Source organism: Colletotrichum acutatum (genome assembly GCF_030867785.1).
Source record: "Colletotrichum acutatum strain CBS 112980 chromosome Unknown BDZ83scaffold_132, whole genome shotgun sequence".
In the NCBI taxonomy this organism is placed as follows: domain Eukaryota; kingdom Fungi; phylum Ascomycota; class Sordariomycetes; order Glomerellales; family Glomerellaceae; genus Colletotrichum; species Colletotrichum acutatum.
Window position 1 is genome coordinate 35,643 of NW_026849126.1, and position 19,296 is coordinate 54,938.

Consider the following 19,296-nt stretch of genomic DNA (forward strand, 5'->3'; position numbering starts at 1 on the left):
GCAGAACGCTCGAGACCTCACATCCAAACCTTCATGAAAAGCAAGAGTCGGCTTTTGCTTCCAATTGGACAATCCTTGTTAGAGAGTCAAGTGGGAAAAGCCCTCCATTTCTCTGCATGCCTCTCGGCCAATACTCGACCAATGACAAAGTTTGTATCAAGTTCTCTGAGCCAACATCAATCGTCCTGCAGCTTGCCTGAGCGCCTAGTCAGTTGCCTTGCTTGGCCACGGCTCAAGTCGTTCGCCCCCTGACTTTTCAGAGGTTCAGCTGACCCCTACTTCGTACCTTAGATAGACAAAGTCAACAACTCTCTCCTCAATCTTGAGCAGTCCCTAAGAGTGCGCCGGTTATTTCAGGTGAGCGGCGAGCCTAGGCACTTGAAAGCCTTATTCTCCTCCTGGATCGGCACATGTGGTTGCGTTATTTCATGTATTTTCTTCGAGTAATTAGTTCACTATCCTTTGGTAGTCATTCTAAGCAATACATTCGTCTTGCCGTGTAATCTTACCTTTGAAGGGTCAGCCTGTTTAATTCGTTTCAGTCACCTCTGACTCCGTCTTAGCAATCACTGCCCTCTTCCCTTTCTACTTCCTTTTCCTCTTCCTTTTCCTCTTCTATTTCCCCTTCCACTTCCACTTCCTCTTCCCCTTCCTCTCCCTCTTCCTTTTCCTCTCCTTCTTTACTAGCAAAATCTATAGGCCAGGCGATCAATTTCCGCCCAACGACGAAGTTGTCTAAGACACAAGACTCGCCGCAGCTTACTACTAATCAACTGATCAACTAGAGAATTACATGATTGATCAAGCTCACTCGCCTTCATACCCGACGGCTCAAACAGCGACCTTGCCAGATTGGCAATCATCGAACACATATTCAGTCGATTCTTTCGAAACGAGGCATACAGATAAGCGACCCGCGGAATCACAACTCCTCTCCGACCCGAATCTCAACGATTCTGGCAGTAGTCTTAAAGGCGACACGTGGCGGCGTTAATTTTTACGGCAATGCGGGGGATTTTATTGGCATTACGGCTCTTGCGGTGCCAGATTGTCTGAGCCCGCCGAACGGGTCTTACAACGTCATCCCCATCGATTCTGAGGTCACCCTAATCCAATGTTCGACGGTCATGGCACATGAGTTCAGTTTTCAAGCACTTTAACATGATAAGACCTGTATCATAGCCTGCCTTGTTCAACATCTTGTTGGCCCACTTGCCAGCCTTGTCTGAACCGCCGCCACAAGCCCGACGTTCCCGGACCACGGTGAAGCCCTTGTAAAGCAACAGAAGATGATTCCTAAACCCAACATGCTTCAAGAGCATCTTACTCGCTCGGAATTATGAGTCCAGGTGCATGTGCTGACTAACGCCTTTCAGAGAGAGACCTGGATGCCGCATATTATAATCCCCGATACTTGTAGCAACATCGACCGCATGCTTCTGCCGGATAGCCCTCTTCGGGAAGACCTCGACACTAACATATTGTATGCTAATCCAACCATATTCTCTTTATCTTCGCCAGTGAATAATATCAAGGTAGACCAGAATAGAGTAAAGCTAGACACGGACGTATCAACTAACGACGGACCTTTCGGCCGATTGATGCAATCCAACGCCGGCTCTGGCGGGCAACCTCCTCGTTTGTGGCGACGCCTTCTTCCACACTTTTGCGGAGCCTACCAGTGTACTCGAGGATCTCATTTGTGAGAGATTCTATTTTTTCGTCACTCAACGGCATCATGGATACTGCAGCGACAACATAGCGCAAAGGCCTGGCCATCGGAGGGCCTTGAATGATGCGAGGCATCGGGAATAAATCATATGCGAGGCATGACCAGATTCTGGAGTAACGCCTGAGGTAACCCTCCGACTCTTTCTCCGCCCTTGCATTGAAGCGGTCGAGGTCGCACATAATGCAAGACTCGCCAAACGGCACGGGGAGTTGGAAAAGGCTGACTATGCGGTCTGCCATCGCGGCGGCCTCCAAACGATAGCGTATGAACTCCAGAGGATCCGTATCGCTATAAGTGCTTTTCTCTCTTGGGATCACAACGCCAGTGGCGAGTTGTTCCAGATAACAGCGGTCCCCATTACCCCAGCCCTTGCTCCAATCTTCAGGACAAGTCTCGAGGAGAAGTTTGGCCAGAGGGGGGATGCGTTGTTGATAAACGAGATCCTCCATTTCCTTTTGCACCTCAAGGCCAGCATGGCGCTGTCCCGAACCACTAATTCGGGCTAACGCAGCTCGCAGTTCATCGTCAGTGGCCCAGTTGTTGCTGGGGTCTGGGTCCCTATACAATTTCCGTATCCTTTCTTCCTTATCTCCAGTGAACTCGACGGTTTCGAGTGCATCCCAACGTGACTGAAAGTGTGCCAGCGGAGTGCCTGTGCGCTTCGTCCAGGACCAGTTCCACTGATCATCCTGAGCACTAAAACAGAACCCTTGCTCATCTGCCATTCGATGGAGCTTGCCCTTGCAGATATCGAGGATGGACTGGCAGAAGCTGTTGTACGTCTCCACCTGGAGGTCGTTGGGCTGATCGGGCTGAAGCCGTTCGACTTCTTTCCGACTGCCAGCTTCCTCCCCCTTCTCCTCCTCCTCCTCCTCAGCAGCAACGAGAGGGCTTCCCTTGGATGCCAGAGTCTCAATCACCGAACTGGCAAAGATTGATCCGCAAGCGCGCTTACTGGCGCTGGGAGATAGCATCCACGATTCAGACTGTTTCCCTGGCGTGGCACTTAGGGGATGTTGGTTGTTGCCCTTCAGGTCTTTGACAATCCATCCATCAGCATAACATGCCGATGTCAGGATGGTCGCGCGGCACCCATCTGCAATCGCCTCTTTGAGACGATTTGCTTTGAGCCCTCTCTCGTCATCAGACGCATCCAGAAGAAACCTATGGTCAACGAGCCCATGACAGAAGACCATGATAAGCAACGGACGGTCGTGCTGTACAGCTTCCGCCGAAGCGCGTTCAATCTCGTTCAAGAAACGGTCAATCATGCCTTCAGGTTCAACGACCACGGGTGGTGTGATCTCCCCGTTCTGAAGCAGCGAGGAGCTGAGAACGACCTTTTGTTCTTGATACGGGTTCCCATGCAAGTAGTTTCCATACGTCTCAAGCAGACGTTCCGGATCCTGTTTTGCGTTAGCGTCGGATGCAGTCAAGAGGGTGTGGAACAGAACTTACTGCTGCTGTCAGCCAAGTTTGGGAATGCCCCAAGCCTTTGAACAAGTAGTTGAAGGCATAAAAGTCTGACAGAAACCATCCATTACGGCTCTGGACGCCTGTTTTCAGGTCTGGAGACGCGACCGCAATGATTACGGTGTTGTCATCAATGCTGGGAGGCGTCTTGGTGACAAAGGAAGGTTGTGAAGTGACATGACTGAAAGTCTCTTGAGAATCAGGCATAGTGGCGAGACTGCGTTGCAGAGCCTTTTTCTCTTATGTATGTGTGCGTAATTGCAGTGTTATTCTTAGGATTGGGGAGTTCTCAAACGCCTCGTAATATCTTTCTCCGAACTGCACTCCTGCCGCTGCCGAAGGGGTGTCTTAAGCAGTCCCCCAATCCCCAAATATGGGCAGAAATCACCCGTGAGCTCATCAAGGTGTCTTCCCCAGCAAATGGTGTCCTTCCAGGTCCCCTTGCTTGGTGATTGATCAACCCGTCTAGTACTGTTCTCGGATGAGGTCCATAGTCGTTCAGGTCGGACTTAGTTGAACAGGTGAAGAGGGACATGCACAGGTGTAGTCAGGAAACGATGGTGGAAGCAACGAACCGTCTAAGAAAGAGTATGTGAGAAGCGAAGTTATGAATAGAGAGGCTAAAAGGTAGGCTCGTCACAATCCTCATGATTTTTGAGTAAGTGCAGTGAGGTAAATACCATGATCAAGATCATCACGTAGATTTTTCACCTTTTTCCCTGTCTATTCCCTCCGTGTCTTTTCTCTCGACGTCAACTTCGTCCTCACTTTCATTCTCGTCATCGGCATTGCAATCGCCCTTCCCGCTACTATTCCCCTTGAATACTACCTGGATAGCGACACCGATAACGTCAGGTCCTTTGACGCCAGGAACAGGGAAAGAAAGCGCACCGCCCACAGCCTTTAGCCACTATCTCCGCGAACCGGTGCCGGACCGCGCTTTTTGATGCTCGCACTTCCATGTAAGGCTATGACAAAAGCAATAGGCCTAGTCACGGCCGTCCGATTGAGGGCAAGCAAATCGACCACGGCTGCATTCGAACTTTGTTTCTCTACAGAATTCCAATTGAGCTTTAGGTCACAGCCCCGTACGCCGCCACGGACTGGCAACTGGGTTCGCCCGGCCATCGATACATTTTGCTCTACCAAGGGAGCAAGTTCTCATTCTACGACCCAGAGGATTCCAAGAACAAATCGTTCCCCAGAATAGCGAAAGGTGAGCATGTTTGGAGACAGATGAGCTCGAGACTGGAACAGCTCAAAAATGGAGCGCCACGGGTGCCGCATACCGGCGTCATTACCGGAGCGAAAAGTCAGAGATGTTGACAAGCCTCACCATCGTATGATGATTGAGACGGGTTTAGGGGGAAGGAGAGGATGGCTTTTACAATTATGCACCTCTACAGTCCGTATCGAAAAGTCACGGACATTGTTTCTAGTATGCAATGTTAGTTGCCCTTCAAGTGATGTATTCGATTGCAAATTGCCTTCCGCCTCGTGTTCCTCGATCGTCCACTCGCCACATTGCTTTCCCAGAGATCCGTGGACTAACATGGTAGACCTGACCCTTTACCCAACACAGACAAGTGTGTCCTATTGTGCACCATTACTATTTAGCCATTTCATGACAATGTGCGTTGGTATGCATGTAGGTGCCATGAGAGTGAGAGTCGACGATCCGTCTGTTCCAGTCCACGCCGAAACCGAGTTTCCCACCATGAACAAGGGGTTACCCTCACGCTTCACGAGCGGTAAGGAGAATAATCCTTGATCGGCTTGGAGCCTCATGATGATCAGTTTGCCCGGCCATGGCATCATTACCCTGGGATGGCGTTCCGCGTCACTCTCAACTATTGTCAGACAGTGGAACCATGCTGAGAAGATGATAAGCTGGTTGGGAAATCTTGATAGCAACGGTTTCCCCTTCATTGTGGCGTCGTCTGGCACAATGGGAAAGTCGACTAGACTGTTCTCTGTCTGAGTTTCGCTCAACGACTCGAACCAAATATTGATTCGTTCAAACCCGGGTTTCCTGACCGCATATGTGACTTGCGTTCGATGATCTGTCGCGGCCGATGTCGCGGCAATGCTCCAAAGACGTTGCACCATATTTGTGCTCTTTCCAAACCCTGCAAGTGCCCCTATGTACGCAAACGCCACTCTGCCCTTGCTGTTGTATCATTCCTCCATGGATTCGCGAACTTGCTGCCAGGACCCGCACATTTGTGACTGTGGCTCTATGGCGGCGGTTGTACTGTCTGCACAGTTGTGATGGTTGGGTGCCAGGTAACGTAGAGAGGCAAGCGGAGGTGAGGTGTACGTAGGTATGTAGTTGTAGGGGGTGGCGGTTGCATGAGATGGCAGATCCGAGGAATTGGGTCACGTACTCCCTACAAAGGACATTAGTTCCTCGCGGGGTTCAAAGGCACAAGAAAAGTACCGAGACTTAAGAACCAGTTTGGTCTCGACCAGGCGGAGTGGAGTGGCGCTGCGATGATCCCTGAATGGAAGAGCCCACCTCCCACGGTGGCGGGGCCAAATTAAGGTTTACGGCAGGGTACCTACCTGGAAAAGCCTGGCTAACCTACCTAAGTCAAATTCAACGGCGGTGCTTGACCTCGGACGCAAACGAGAATGGTTCACCCCTTGAGGGTTACGATGAATAAGGTAGGCATCACTCAAGTAAGGTAACCACCTGCCTTGGAATAAGTTCAATTGGAGCTCCAGAGCCTCGGGTTCTAGTTGGCCCGAGTGGGTCCCCTAGGCCCACTCCGCACTTCTCTCTCTGGTGACAATATCGATCTTCTGGTTTCCTTCTCCCTCTTACCCTTTGTCTTGTCAACAAACAACTTTTTTTTCGTTTTTTTTTGTGAATACCACGAATCAAAAACGAAACAAAAATGGTCAACTTGACCGAACTTCCGCCGCCTGCCGCCGAGGCACGCGAAGAGAGAGATGAGAAGCGCGTAGACGCCGCGACCCCCGAGGAGGAGAATCCCTCCACTGCCGCCGCCGATGCCGCCGCTGATGTCGCCGCCGATGCGGCCACCGAGGAGCCCGAGATGGCCGAGAAGCCTGAGATGGCTGAGGAGTTACCCGAGGAAGAGAATCTTCCTGCTGCTGGGCAAAACACTCAGTCATCCACGGCCTTGTTTCCTGTGGGAAATCTCGAGCGTATGATAGACGACTGGTTCTCGGCGGGTCACGCTGAGATCCCCCTGAGGGACCTCCTCCCTGCACGGTTTTCAGCCACTCCGAGCAAGGCCTGGGCAGGCTCGGATAGCGAAGGGGAAGAAGAGGAGTTCGCCTCCCTAGAGGAGCTGGTCCTCTTTCACGTCGTCAGGTGCAGGCCCGAGTTAGACGTCAATGGCCTGGAGGCCATGTATACTGACTGTCTCAACGCTGGTTTCAAATACCTAGTGGCAAGTAACGAGCAAGACGTGAACACCGGGGCCTCGAGATGGCTCGCGATGAGAGCGATGTGGCGTCTCCTTGGTAAGTTTGGTGCCTTTGCATTTGAGAGTATCAACTAATGGTTTCGTGTAGGTGCTCCTGGTACCTGGCCCAAGTCGAAAGCCATGCCGGAGATCACCCACAAGCCATATGATCGTCGCTACGCGGTCTTTAAGAAGTCGCAGATTCTAGAGGATGAGGCCTCGAAGCAGAACAAGAATTCAGGACTCGCTACAAGTCACTGGGCAGACACTAAGAAGCCCGCCGCCCCTGCCCCTACGACTGTGGCCGGAACAAGTGCGGCCCCTGGCTCTGCCCCGACACGCCAGCAGCAGCCGTCAGGATATCATTTTCCAAGTCGCAAAGCGAAAGGCAGACCTGCATTCAGCGCCAATCGCTCCTCGACCTACCCCGCCCCTCGGCGCCCCATCACGAGGATGGAGGTCATGTTATATGACAACTTTTCTGCCCGAAGCAAGGCATGGGATGCCTATGGTAGGCTAGGGGGCGCGTCGTACAAGTTTGGTGCCCCACCGTTTGAGATTGAGTTGACTGATAACAAGATGTCGGCCGACTTGCTTTCGTGCCGATACAACAACAAGGTACCGACCGCGCTTCAAGGTGTAAACGAGTACATCAAGAAGATTGACCCGAATGTCAATCTTGAGTTTGGCCACCACAGGCGTGGCAGACTCAACATGCTGGTTCTTGCCATCAACAGTGAGACTCGAAACGAGGTGATGAAGTATGTAGGAGCTGTTTTTGAGATTGCCGTGGCCTACGTGAAGCAAGCGCAAGAGCGCAGAGATATCTCCATTGGAATCTTCTTCAAGAACCGAGAAGCCGAGCTGAAAGCTGCGGCCACGAACCCGCAAGGTATTGCCAGAGGCGCCATGACCATTAGTTCTACCAATGCCGCGGCATCCAGTCAGGACCCTTTGAGAATCAAGATGATTGAACATGTCAAGCATATCCTCAAGAGCACAGATGTCATCAAGAGAGGAGTGGCCATGGACCACTTTGTCAACAACGCCCCCACTATCCTAAGGTTTGAGTCCAAGGATGTTCCCTTTGGCGCTGAGACTTTCGCCTTCAGAGTGAAGGAGGCTTGGGCAGAGTTGCTACAGCCGGGCTCTGCGAGCAGTGCAGCCAGTTGGTACGATGGCTGGCTCATTCAGAGACACGAGAAGAGCATCGAATATGCCGCCAAGGAGCAGGCTGAAAGAGAGCGGGCCAGATCCGCTGCTCTCCAGATTCCCGCCCCCATGCCGCCCATGCAGGCGCCGCCTACTTTCCCCTCGGTGCCACCTATGCCATACGGAGGCCATGCATGGGTTCAACAGCAGCCGGCTTACCCTCAATCGGCCCCATCATGGCAGCAGCCGCAGCAGCCGTACCAGGCACCGCCTGCCCAGTGGCAGTATCCGGCACAAAGTGCCCAGTGGCAGCAGCAGCAGCCCCAGTGGCAGCAGCAGCCACAGCAGCCGTACCAGCAGCCGTACCAGAGCGCAAGTGCTCCCTGGCAGCAGCCGCCAGGTCCCCCTCCGGGTCAGTACTACGGCCCGCCCCCACCGGGTCAGAGATACCCTGGCCAGCCACCCTACCATTGAATAGAGAGAATCTCTAGGTAAGGGCCAAGGAGGATTGGAGTGAGGGAGTGTGGAGAGGGAGTGTGGACTCTGTGGAGGGAGTGTGGTTTTTTTTGGTGTGTCGTTTCTTGGTGTGTCTTTTTTGGTGTGTCGTGGTGGGAGGAGGGGCCCCAGGGGAAGGGGGGGGGGGGCCAAAAAAAGAAGAAGAAAAAGTTCGTTAACCTGCATTATGTCCTGTTCCCATGTGATTTGTAACATGCGAAGCTCCATCTCATTGTGAAACTGTGCTCTTGACTTGCGTGTATTTGAATTGGATGCTGACTGTGCCTGCCACTTTCTGTTTCGGGCAAGGGGTGTTAGTGCTACTGCTCTTGGGAAAGGTACAGGTCTACGCACCTGTCGATTTGGGTGGAAACTGAGTAACGTCACCTCTTGACTGCCAAATACACATCTACCACATGGTACTTCCTACTCCCTCATTAGAATGTCCTCATATGAGCGGCGTCAGAGCGAAGCTCTTGGAAGCATTGACGCGAGGGGATTCCTTCCACGAAGTGTCACTACTGTTCCCCGATGTAGTCAAAGACCTCGAAGACGCAAAGACGCCCAGAACCTCGAACGCCACGATCCTGCAGCTTCAACGAGACTGTGATGAAGATTGGATCACGTTGTAGCTGCTCCACGCTATTCCGCGAGACCTCTTGACATCGATCGTGCAAGGGACGGTGGCATTTGATTGTGAGAATCAGCAACACTGGTATGATGAATCCACGACAGACCCGGGAGTCTACGTGATAGCCATGAGCATCAAAGATCGTGGCGGAAAGTTTCTAAGTTGGAATGAGTACCAAGCGGTGATTGCATCTCTCCGGACCTATCTAAGGGCCTTTGAGGCACTTCAGCTTGGCGGCAGCCAGTCACAAGGAGACGTTTCACTCGCTCGCGTAATAGACGGAATGTTTGGTGGCCGTGCCATGATAAGGAACTCACAAGAGTACGATCAGACCCGGTTCGTCCAGTACCAAGCATAGGCAGACAGTTTACGGGACTTCATCAACCGCCTCGTTCAGAAGCAGGGGGTAATACCCGGGACCGATAAGAGCAGAGGTGCACCAGTATCAGAGCTCGCTCTATATTAGATGCGTATTCGAGCTAATAGTACGGCCAAGTATTGAGAAACATGATCCCCTCAAGGTCGATCTTTTGCGCCTGTAGCGCCGAAGAAAAAAGAATTACTATATTAACTTCCACCGCCTCATCTTAGGTACCTTAGGTATTGAGCAATGGCAGCATGATCTGGTAAGACGAGGGAAACACGGGGTATCACATAAAACCCGAGGTGGGTTGAATACGGCGCCAGTTCAATATACCTGTTATCCTTTTCTTAAGGTATGTACCTGTCCTCCTCCTGGATTTGCGTCTTCGTTTTTTGGTGTAAAGAAGACGCCCGAGGTTATGTGCTAGCCAGTCTCACAAACACATAGAAACCTCTCCTTGGATATTAACGTTGATATAGAAAACTACTCGCTACTCCTACACAGGAATACCAAGAAAAAGGGGTGGGGGTATAAGTCAGAAAAAGTATCTAAAAAAGAGTCCCAAACGCCAAACAACGCATGTACCGAACATGCCTGGGCGATGCGGTGTCTGTCTGTCTGATTTGGAAATCTCTCTTCTCACCCACCCAAAAAACAAAAGAAACGCCGTACAGACGATAGCCTCCCAAACTCCTAAACCTGAGCCGACCTCGCGCGATCAACGCTGGGCTGCCGATGCTCGTCCTCATCTGGCTGCGTCTTGAGCTGCTCCTCGCCAGCCGTGCCATTAATCTGGGCCGCATCCTTCGATGTGGTCCCAGAAGCCCCCGCTCTATCTTTTCTGTCTTCCGCGGCAGCCTTGTGTTTGGCATCCGCGCGGTCTGCCGCCTCGGCCCGTGCTTCCCCTTCCTCGTTCTCCGCGATGTCGTCTTTCCTCTTGGACGAATTCTTGTCCGAGCCCTCCGAATTCTCCTGATCCTCAGCAGACTTGCGCGCCCGCGCGGTTTCGGTCGACCGCCTCGTATCAACACTATGTCTAGTCGCGGGACTCTTCAATTTCTCGTCCGCCTTGCGAAGCTCCTTCTCCGTGCCGACGACGGTGCTCATATCCTCGCCCTTCTTGATCGCCTGTAGGGTGCGGTCGGCAATGTCGACGCTCTCAAAGGCTGCGTGATTGACTCGTTGCTTCTTGTGCGAGAAAACTCCCTTGATGCCTTGCTTCTTCTCGGCCTCGAGGGTCTCTAGGAGTTCGCGGATAGTGTACCAACCAGTAATAACGTCCTTGTCGGTTTGCTTTTTGGAGTCGCCAGGGAGGTTCCGTCTTTCGCGTTGGCCCTGTACAAGACGGGCCCGACGGACAACTCGATCGGGCTGCTTCTTCCGTTCGACCTGCTTGGCGATGCCCTTTAGAGTGTATCCAAAGGGACTGATGATGGCACTGAGGTCCTTGAGCACGAATCCCGTGAGACCCATGCCTGTTCCCTTGACGAAGCCCTTGACGCCCTCCTTCTTGGCACCCCGGACGGGTAGTCGAACGAGGCCGGTCGTGCCGTCGTAGATGCCGTACGCGAATTCCTTGCCGGCCGCCTTCAACCCAGAGCTGATGCCGGTTACACGCGGCGGTCGTCGAACAGTATCGTCGCCATACAGCCGAGGAGCGTTGTGGAATCCTTGAGCGATGGCCATGGATAGGTCTACCGGTGCCCTGGCCAGGGCTTGTGCCGATTTGCCAACGCCCTCACCGACCTCATTGGCGTAGTCTCCAACGGCGTCGTCGACGGTAGTTCCAGTATCGATCGATGACATGGTATCGCGCCGTTCTTGCGCACCAGGTCTGGCAGAAGAAGCGTTTCCAATGGCTTGGGATTGCTCTCCCTTCTTGTTGTCTTGCTTCCCATCTTTCTCTTCATCTCCCTCCTTGGCTTTGCCCTCGTCTTCTTTCTTATGCGATTTGCTGTCATCTCCGCCCTTTACTTTCGCCTTATCCCCCTCCTTCTTGGTATTGTCTTCGTCGCCCTCCTGCGGTTGTAGCGCGCCATTGCTGTTGGCCGCGGCCTTGCGTTCCTTGGCACTCGTGCGCTTGTCTCGGAGGGCCCTCAACTTCTTCTTCTTGTCCTTCTTCTCCTTGCGCTTGTGTGACGTCTTGGCAATTCTGTAAGGAACACTGCCGATACCACCAAAGACGTTGCCCATCGTCCCGGCGAGAGAGCCTGCGATACCAGTCACCGGCTCTCCAGGGCCCTCGAAATCGTTCCATTCCGTGTGCCGCAGCAATCTGAGCTTCTTCCACGAAAGTTGTCCTTCCTCGACAATGATGTCGGCGGCGAGGGCACTCAGTTTGACATTGGTATTCTTTAGCGTCCAGACTGCCGGGCGATCGCGCAGAATAGAGCAGCGCATCGAGTTCATGCCTCCCAGAGTCAGGTGGTGGTGGAATGACCGCACTGCATTCTTGGCGCCATCGCCTTCCAATTCAATGTCTTTGGCGACCTTGGCGGCCGCTTCTTTTGCCTCGTCTGTGAGGCAGTACTTGATGCCCTCGGCGAGCTTCTCTGCGTCGAGTTGCTTGTAGGGCACGGCCTCGGGTCCGGCTTTACTCGTTGCGAGGATACTTCCCCAGAAATGCTGGTCGCCGAAGAACGGCACAATCATGGTCGGCAGACCGCACTTGAGAGCAATTGCGGTGGTTCCGGCTCCGCCGTGGATGACGCATGCCTTGACTCGGGGGAAAAGCCAGTCGTGGGGCGTGTTCTCCAGCATGAAGATATTATCGGGAACATCCATTTCGTCACCTCCCAAGCCACCCCAACCCTTCGAGACGAGTGCGCGGACTCCGGCAAGTTCAACAGCCTCAAAGATCATCTGAGTAAAACGATCCGCATCATCGACGACAATCGAGCCGAAACCAATGTAGATAGGCGGCTCCCCAGCATCCAGGAACTTCTCCAAGTCGCTGGGTGGATCAAACGTCGAAGCCAGATCGAGGAAGACGAATCCAGAGACGTCGATTTCTTCGCCCCAATCTTGAGGCTTAGGGACGAGACCAGGACTCCAGAGGTAGGTAAAGGGCACGTGCAGACGATAGGTCGCACCAGGAGCCCAGAGCGTTGAGACGGCGTCCAGTCCAAGGGTCTTGACGCGGAAGTCATTGACCAAATCGCCCAGACCCTGCCAAACCATCATCTCGACCAGGGGGTATGAGATGAAGTTGGTGTACCCGGGGTCCACGTTTGATTTCTTGATGCTGGCCAGGGGGTGAGGGAAAGCCTGCGTCGGAGTGTAGGGAAACGTAAACATGAGATGCAAGGGGATCCCGAGGGCTTCTGCACAGTGAATGTGGGCGAAGCTTGGAGGGTTGGCAATAATGGCGTCGGCGATGAAGGGATCCTTCTCACCCATCATCTTAAGGTTGTGGACATCCTTCTCATCATCGGTGGCATTGATGCAAGCTCTCCAGAAGCCGTCGAACATTTCCGCCATGGCCGATCGTCGTCGTCCAATGTCTCCAGCCTTGACAGCATCCAGAGTCGGAATCATGCCCGGATTCTTGACCATGAAGGCCATCAGCTCGGAGGGGTCGCCGCCGACCGAGAAGAACTCCAGACCAGAGTCCTTTTCGACGAACTCGCGAAAGGCGGGGTGCGTCGCAATACGGACGCGATGCCCATAGTCTTCCTTCAAAATCTTGCCTATCTTGAGGAACGGCTGCGCGTCACCACGGGAGCCAATGACCATGATGACAATATTCAGGCGCGGCTTCGGTTCGCGGTCGGCAGTGGCCGTGGTAGCGGAGGAGAGGCGTGACACGGGCGGTCGCTGCGCATCCTCGCCCTGCTCCTCGCCTTCGGGCACCGGCACCACCTTCTTGACGGCCTGCCCCAACGCCTTGGCCAAGTAGCCGGTATTGGCCGTCTCCTTGACCGAGATGCGCAGACGGCCGTCCTTCTTCACCTTGCCCTTGGTGTTGTAGTTGTCGTTGCCGACGTGGAAGCGGCGGTAGCGCTCTGCAATCTCTCTTTGCCGCCTCGCATTGGCTTTATCTTGTGCCCTCTTCCTCTCGGCCGGAGTCTTGGTGTCTTGGGCATTCTCGTCATCGGAGGAGTCGCTGGAGCTTGAGCTCGAACTCGAATCTCCCCTGTCAGCCTCCCAGAGTGCCCTATCGAGGTATGAGGTTCCGGATCGCTTGGGAATATTCCGCCGCGCCGCGCCGCTCTGGCCAGCTTTTCGTTCAGGCGCCTCGGTCCTCCACTTCTTGTCTATGGGAGGGCGCTCCTGAGGGTTCGACGTGCCGGGAACCTCGAGATGGCCAGGGCCATTTGGGGCCGACTCGGTCTTTGTAGCCCGTTCATGCTTTGGTGGTATTTTGGGAACTGTAGGCGCGGTTGTGGACTGGGGTGATCGAGCATTCGGCGAGTCGATCTCGGGTGGTACAAAGGACGGGTAGACAATGTTCCTGTTCTCGTCTCGCACGACACCAATGTTTCTTCCATCGCGGTTGATTTCGTCAATGTGAAGCTGCTCGGGAGGAGGGGTCGCCGTCGCCTCGGACTCGGTCGCCGTGCCCAAGGCCAGTTGTGCCGCGGCTGTTGGGTGCGCCATGATGGCGTCGGGTTGGCGTGTGGTGGTGTCAGGTCTGCTCTCGAATTGAGTTTCGTCTATGACGGTGGTGCAGAGGGGGAATGAGTTGGGATCGTGTGTGAGAAATTTGTTGTTTAGATCAGGGCTGGCATCCCAATGTGGACATTAAGGTAGGTAGGTAGGTAAACGTTTTGAAAATAGCGTGGCTAAAGAGGTCTTAGGGGCGAAGATAGTCTGGGTGCGCAAGTCGCGTCACTCGTTCTTGGCTGGGTTGTCACGCAGAGGTTGACGTCCGGAGCGATGAAGGAGACTAAGGACGACCTCGAACTCCGCAAGCTAAAGAGGCGAAAGGGACGGACGGGAGGCATAAAGAATGCCGATACCACCCTCTACATGGGCCGATCTGTTTGGTTCCGGGAATAATAAGGTACAGCAGAGAGACCTGTCCGGCGAATGGAAAGTTTCACGCGAAAAGCAAGCTTGCGAGAGCAAGGCGGAGGAGGAGCACAGGAAGGAGGGCGCCTGGACGTGGCCGCGGCTTGCGCACTGGAACCTCAAGCCGAACTGGTTCTTGCTTTGCTGTTTCCAAAGCCATCCATCTGCAGCAAATGGCAGTACCGCAGCGCAGCAGTGCAGCAGGAGCAGTGCAGAGCTGGAATTTCCTTCCAACCACCCCCTGGTCGAAAATGACATCACTTCCCGAAGGTGACGCTAAGCCGGTTGTCTGCAAGGGTGCGCCCCTGCCGATGAGGTAGCTTCCTGGTCTGTGCGACGGGACGACATTGGCTGGGCCGGGCTGGCCCGTGCCAAACCGCCCAAGGGCAATCTGCGAATGGTCACGTCCGGAGACTCTCCCCCGGTGGCTCATTCGAAATAAACCGCCACAATCCCCAGTCCTCAGTGCCTCCCTCCAGGTTTTTATTCATTTCTGGGCAACCAACGTAACCTCGTTGACAACACATTGCTTTCATTTCAATCGAATCACGTTGACGATCTACGGTGAGACAAGTAAGGTACAGCATGACGGAAGGTACGCAAACCGGCCGCCCTCAACCGAGATGAGATGGTGAGACTGCGTTAGGATTTGCCAGCTGTTTCCTACATGAAGCCAAATTGGGCTCGAGCCCCTTGGACCGCTGCGTCCTCCAAATATGCACATCTGGACGTCCGGATCTGGCTGAACACGAGCTAAGGCACTGGCGCCACACTTGTGCTTCGGATGTAGTACCTCGAGCTCTCCTGCTCCAATAGATCGAGGATCTACACCAAGATCGATGGTGCACAGCCACGAATCACTCGCCACAGTCCGCGTCTACCTGACGACCGTGACAACGTCCGCAACGTCTTCATCCCCAGAACGTCCAAGACAGCCGTGGATCGTCAGAGCAGGCGTTTAGAACCATGCGGCTTTCGGGTCGAAAATGACGGGCTTCTAGACATTTCTCCTTCCGCACTGACGCCGCCTACGCCGTCTTCCGCTCAAGAATAGCGTGAGTCCGCAGCGGATAAGACGACACGTGTGGTCGCCCGTAGTGAAATGCATTCCATGCGTTATGGTGTGAGTTCGGTGACGGGTGGTCTCTCGCACTTCACCCCGGCCCGCTCCTAGACTCTGATCGTCCCTCTGATAAATTCAGACGAAGAGACGCCACGAAACATCACGCCCAGCTAGCAGCATATTTTGGAGAAAATTTGTTTTTAAATTCATACAGCTGCTCGTTGCTCAGCAGCCCAGGTAATTCGTAACTCATAAGAGACTCCGCCATGAACCTACTCCAGAAAATGCAAAGCCCATACCACAGAGCATCTCGGCTTACCCGCGCCGGGGCTACCCATGATATCCAGCGTCCAATGTACAACAGCAGCACCTTTTACTGCAGAGGCAAGCTCTTCAACCGCATCGTCAGAATGTCGAGTTGTGTCTTGACCTCGTCGCCCTGGCCCTGATCATCTACTTCCTTCTTCTCGAGGGCCGTCTGCAAAGTCGTGACAGCGTGCAGCAGAGGCTCAACGTAGCGCTGCTCCACGGCGCCGGGCATGCTAGCCGGCACCAAGTGCTGGAAGCTGGTGCCGGCAAAGAGGAAGTACGCAAAGTTGGCCACCTGCAAGTGGAAGGGGAAGTTCTGCACCCAGTATTCCCAAATCTCGGGAACGGATTGCTCCTTGAGGAATGCCATGTTGGGGAACAAGACGTACTGCAGCGTCTCAACTGCATCTGTTGTCGAGAATCGGTTCGTGAGCTTGCGTTTTTGAGCCACAATCAACTCTTCTCGCAGCCACGTCACCGCAGAGGCCTGCAGGGCGGAAAAGATGCAGTTCTCGAGGAGATCCTCCAAAATCTTGAGCCGGTCGCTATCATCGGGGTCGTCATGCAGGACGAGGCCTGCGAGGGTTGTGGAGACGTTCCGAACCGATAGTGACGGGTGGAACACAGACACAAGTGTGAGGAGATGGTGGTATGGCATGAAGTCGCCGTCTGAAGGCGAGATGCGCTTGTAGTTCTCCAGCCAGAGTCCCATTACGACGAGAGCCTCGGTGGTGCCAGGGTTTCCCACGATGCGTGACTGCGGGTCTTCGCCAAAGAAGTTTTCGAGGAGCTTGACATGATCGGGGAACATGGTCATCTGGACCTGTTCATAGTCCGCATCAAACACCTCTGCTGAGAAGAGCCAGTATGCAACCAGGCACCAGACACCTCCGGTAGAGAGCTTGATGTTGTCGGGGCTGAGGTCATCGGTCTCGACCGCCAGCGGGCTGTTGGGGATGGAGCCCTCAAAGATGTCCTTGACGGACAGAGCACGCACTCTGTTTAAGCCGAGATCTCCTGCAAGTGCCTGAGTTAATTGTTAGCAAGTTCGTCCGTCCGAGCAACATCAGACGAATGTACATACGACTAATTGGCCAACCAGAGCGTCCCTTGCCAAAAGATCATCGTCCTCCTTAAAGGCACGCAACACGCTCTTGCGCATTACGACACGCTCTGGGTTGTAGAATTCCAGCAGGCGAGAGGCCCATTCCATGCCAGTACAGTTGACGTAGGCCTCGATGATGCAGGTAATGAAGGACTGGAGCAGTCTCTTGGTGGTGTCAGGGTCTGTCGGCGCCAACTGCTGCTTGTGTGCGGCCTCGGGGTCCGGTGCGTGTTTTGTGGGATCGCTCTTCGTAAAGGGAGTGTCGAGCTTGTTGCTGGACTGACGGGTAGGGAGCGGCGGGCGCTTGTCGCCAGAAAGGGAGCGGACGAGGGCAATGACTGCAGCCGTCATTTCGGGATTGCGGGGATGGTAGGTGCGGTAGACGCTCTGAAGGGTCGTGTGAACAAAGCGAGAGGGGCGCGCGACATTCAATCGCTTGTGCAGGATGCTCAACATGCCGACCAGGTGAACGAATGTCGCCGTCGTCGCGGGATCGTCTTCCTCGTCGGTTGCCTCTTCGACAGTCTTTTCCAAAACTTCGAGCACCTTGAGAATGACCTCGCGCGGGTTGCCCAGCTGAGCAATGGTCTCGAGACACTGCTGACTGCCCTGGACGGGCACAAGCATCTCGACCAAGTCCCATCCGATATCCTGGGTGAGCTGAGTGTCTTGGAGGATTTCGTTCAGGTCAGGCAGGATCTCGGGGGAGAGGACCTCGCCGATGATGGTCAGGTAGGTGAAGGTGTCTGTGGCGGGCGGCTTAGACTCGCGCAGAGCCTGGAGGCCGCTGGGCTTGTCGGCCATGGCCAGAGGAGGATTCGTCGCTTCAATCATGGTGTTCAACTACTCGAGGGACCTCTGTGGCATTGGAGGGGTTGGTCGATGGTCGTTGAAGAAAAGCCTGGGCTGATGAGCACTCGGCAGACGGCAGAAGGGAGGGGGGGGGGGGCAGATGGGGTGAAGAAAAGAAGAAAAGAAGAACAGAGACCGCTGCGTCTGTTCTTGTTTCGTCATCGGAGCTTTCAGCACCTGAGAGATGGAAGGGAAGGCGTGAGAGAAAGGACCACACTTCAGACCTAAGCAGGCACGGCAGGGTTCCAACTCCAATTTCTCTCCACCAGGCAATATAATTAGCACCTCACCAGCAGCTCACCACTCCACGAAACGGGGGGACTGAGGCGGGCGATTGCAGTCAACGACAGGACCAGAAATGCCAGCAGTGGGCGCAGCAGCAACCCCGCACTAGCCCTGATTCAGAGAGGATCCCACTGGAACACTTTACAGGTCAGGTTCACCCCACTGGAATCCGCATTCTGAAGAGGTCCCGCCAGGTCTGAAGCCTCAGGATGGCCCCGCCTCCAGGACCGGTGGAGGTCGTTGGTGCAGACTTGTCAGTGGCCCAGAGTCACAGTGAAACCCGGTGCCATCGGGTAATACAGCGCGCCAGACCAGGCTGGTTCCAGCCCGCAATACTGGCTGGGGCCAGGCCTTGGCGGTGAAGTGGCCTGCGACGAGACAGGCTGAGATCTGCCCGAGAAATTCATTCCCAGGAATACCTAATACGGTATGGAAGAACAGGTTGCAGATGGAAGATCGGCTCGTGTTTGATTTATGCTTGACAATGGAAGCGTCCGAACAGACGACGAAACTGGACAGTCCCCATCCCTTTAATCTGCGGGAACGGGAATGGACCCTGAAGAAACCTGAATCCTGAGGGACCACAGTCAACCACCACACTCTCAAAGTGTCCCCACGGACGTCTTATCGTTCCCGCGCTATCCCTCCTGTTAATTGTTATCGATAGAGAAAGTGGATCACGTCGAGATAGTGGGATGCACTTCGATAAGACACCTTGACTGGGGAAGCGATTACAGATCCCAAGGTACCTGAGCCGTAGATGCGTAGGTACCTTGATGGAAGTACACCGTACCCCTCCATCACCGCCTCTCTCTCATATGGCGGTCTCCCTTGCCTTTGAATCTCGTTTTGAGAGCATCGTACGAACGCAACGTCTTGCAGATTTGAAGACGACAGGTTCAAAGAGAACGGCAGAACAATTGCTTCGTGTACAGATTCATCTCCAAGGCCATCCGGCGCCATCTGCCATCCGCGACCTCCAACAAGCAACTGCCCGTGACACCCCGCACCCGCCATTCGTCCCAGGTTTCGTGACTACCTACCTTCCTTACTACCCGATTATTACAAAGTACCACCACCCAGTCACATCACCACTAACGAACGAGCGGACGGGTACTTCAAGGTTTCGTCTACCTGAGTAACACATCCTGTACTTCCTGCCAGGCCAAACGCCCACGGCTCGACATGTACCCTTCTGTCCCCTCCTTCCCGTTCTGATCAGGTGCGCTCCTCCCCGCCCCTACCCAACCCAAGCCAACGCCCTACCTGACCTTGCTCTGACCGACAGTTACCGACTGCAGCCTCAGCGGACTGGGCGGGCTACAGCCGAACTCAAGTCAACGTCGTGCCGTCTCATCCCGTAACCTCACTCGTTCTTTTTGCCG

General features: G+C 54.2%; 4 protein-coding genes across 4 annotated transcripts; 1 reads left to right on the plus strand and 3 right to left on the minus strand.

Moving 5' to 3' along the window:
* Positions 1 to 1,575: 1,575 nt before the first annotated feature.
* BDZ83DRAFT_756600 (uncharacterized protein) lies at positions 1,576 to 3,412 on the minus strand (the record flags this gene model as incomplete). The annotated part of the gene is made up of 2 exons (XM_060514771.1): positions 1,576 to 3,138; positions 3,191 to 3,412. 2 exons carry the CDS (start codon positions 3,410 to 3,412, stop codon positions 1,576 to 1,578), a joined length of 1,785 nt encoding a protein of 594 aa, XP_060359912.1.
* Positions 3,413 to 5,848: 2,436 nt separating this feature from the next.
* On the plus strand, positions 5,849 to 8,276 carry BDZ83DRAFT_734538 (uncharacterized protein). Its single transcript, XM_060512946.1, has 2 exons — positions 5,849 to 6,700; positions 6,752 to 8,276. Exons 1-2 carry the CDS (start codon positions 6,106 to 6,108, stop codon positions 8,266 to 8,268), a joined length of 2,112 nt encoding a protein of 703 aa, XP_060359913.1. The 5' UTR covers positions 5,849 to 6,105; the 3' UTR covers positions 8,269 to 8,276.
* A 2,484-nt stretch (positions 8,277 to 10,760) lies between these two features.
* BDZ83DRAFT_547137 (family 28 glycosyltransferase) lies at positions 10,761 to 13,883 on the minus strand (the record flags this gene model as incomplete). The annotated part of the gene is made up of 1 exon (XM_060503455.1): positions 10,761 to 13,883. A coding segment is annotated over one exon (3,123 nt), but the record flags the coding sequence as incomplete, so codon positions are not given.
* A 1,659-nt stretch (positions 13,884 to 15,542) lies between these two features.
* Positions 15,543 to 17,756, minus strand: BDZ83DRAFT_636829 (YAP-binding/ALF4/Glomulin). Its single transcript, XM_060509275.1, has 2 exons — positions 16,754 to 17,756; positions 15,543 to 16,696 (listed from the first exon to the last, which is right to left on the minus strand). The coding sequence occupies exons 1-2, from the start codon at positions 17,606 to 17,608 to the stop codon at positions 15,734 to 15,736; spliced, it is 1,818 nt and encodes a 605-aa protein (XP_060359915.1). The 5' UTR covers positions 17,609 to 17,756; the 3' UTR covers positions 15,543 to 15,733.
* Positions 17,757 to 19,296: the final 1,540 nt, after the last annotated feature.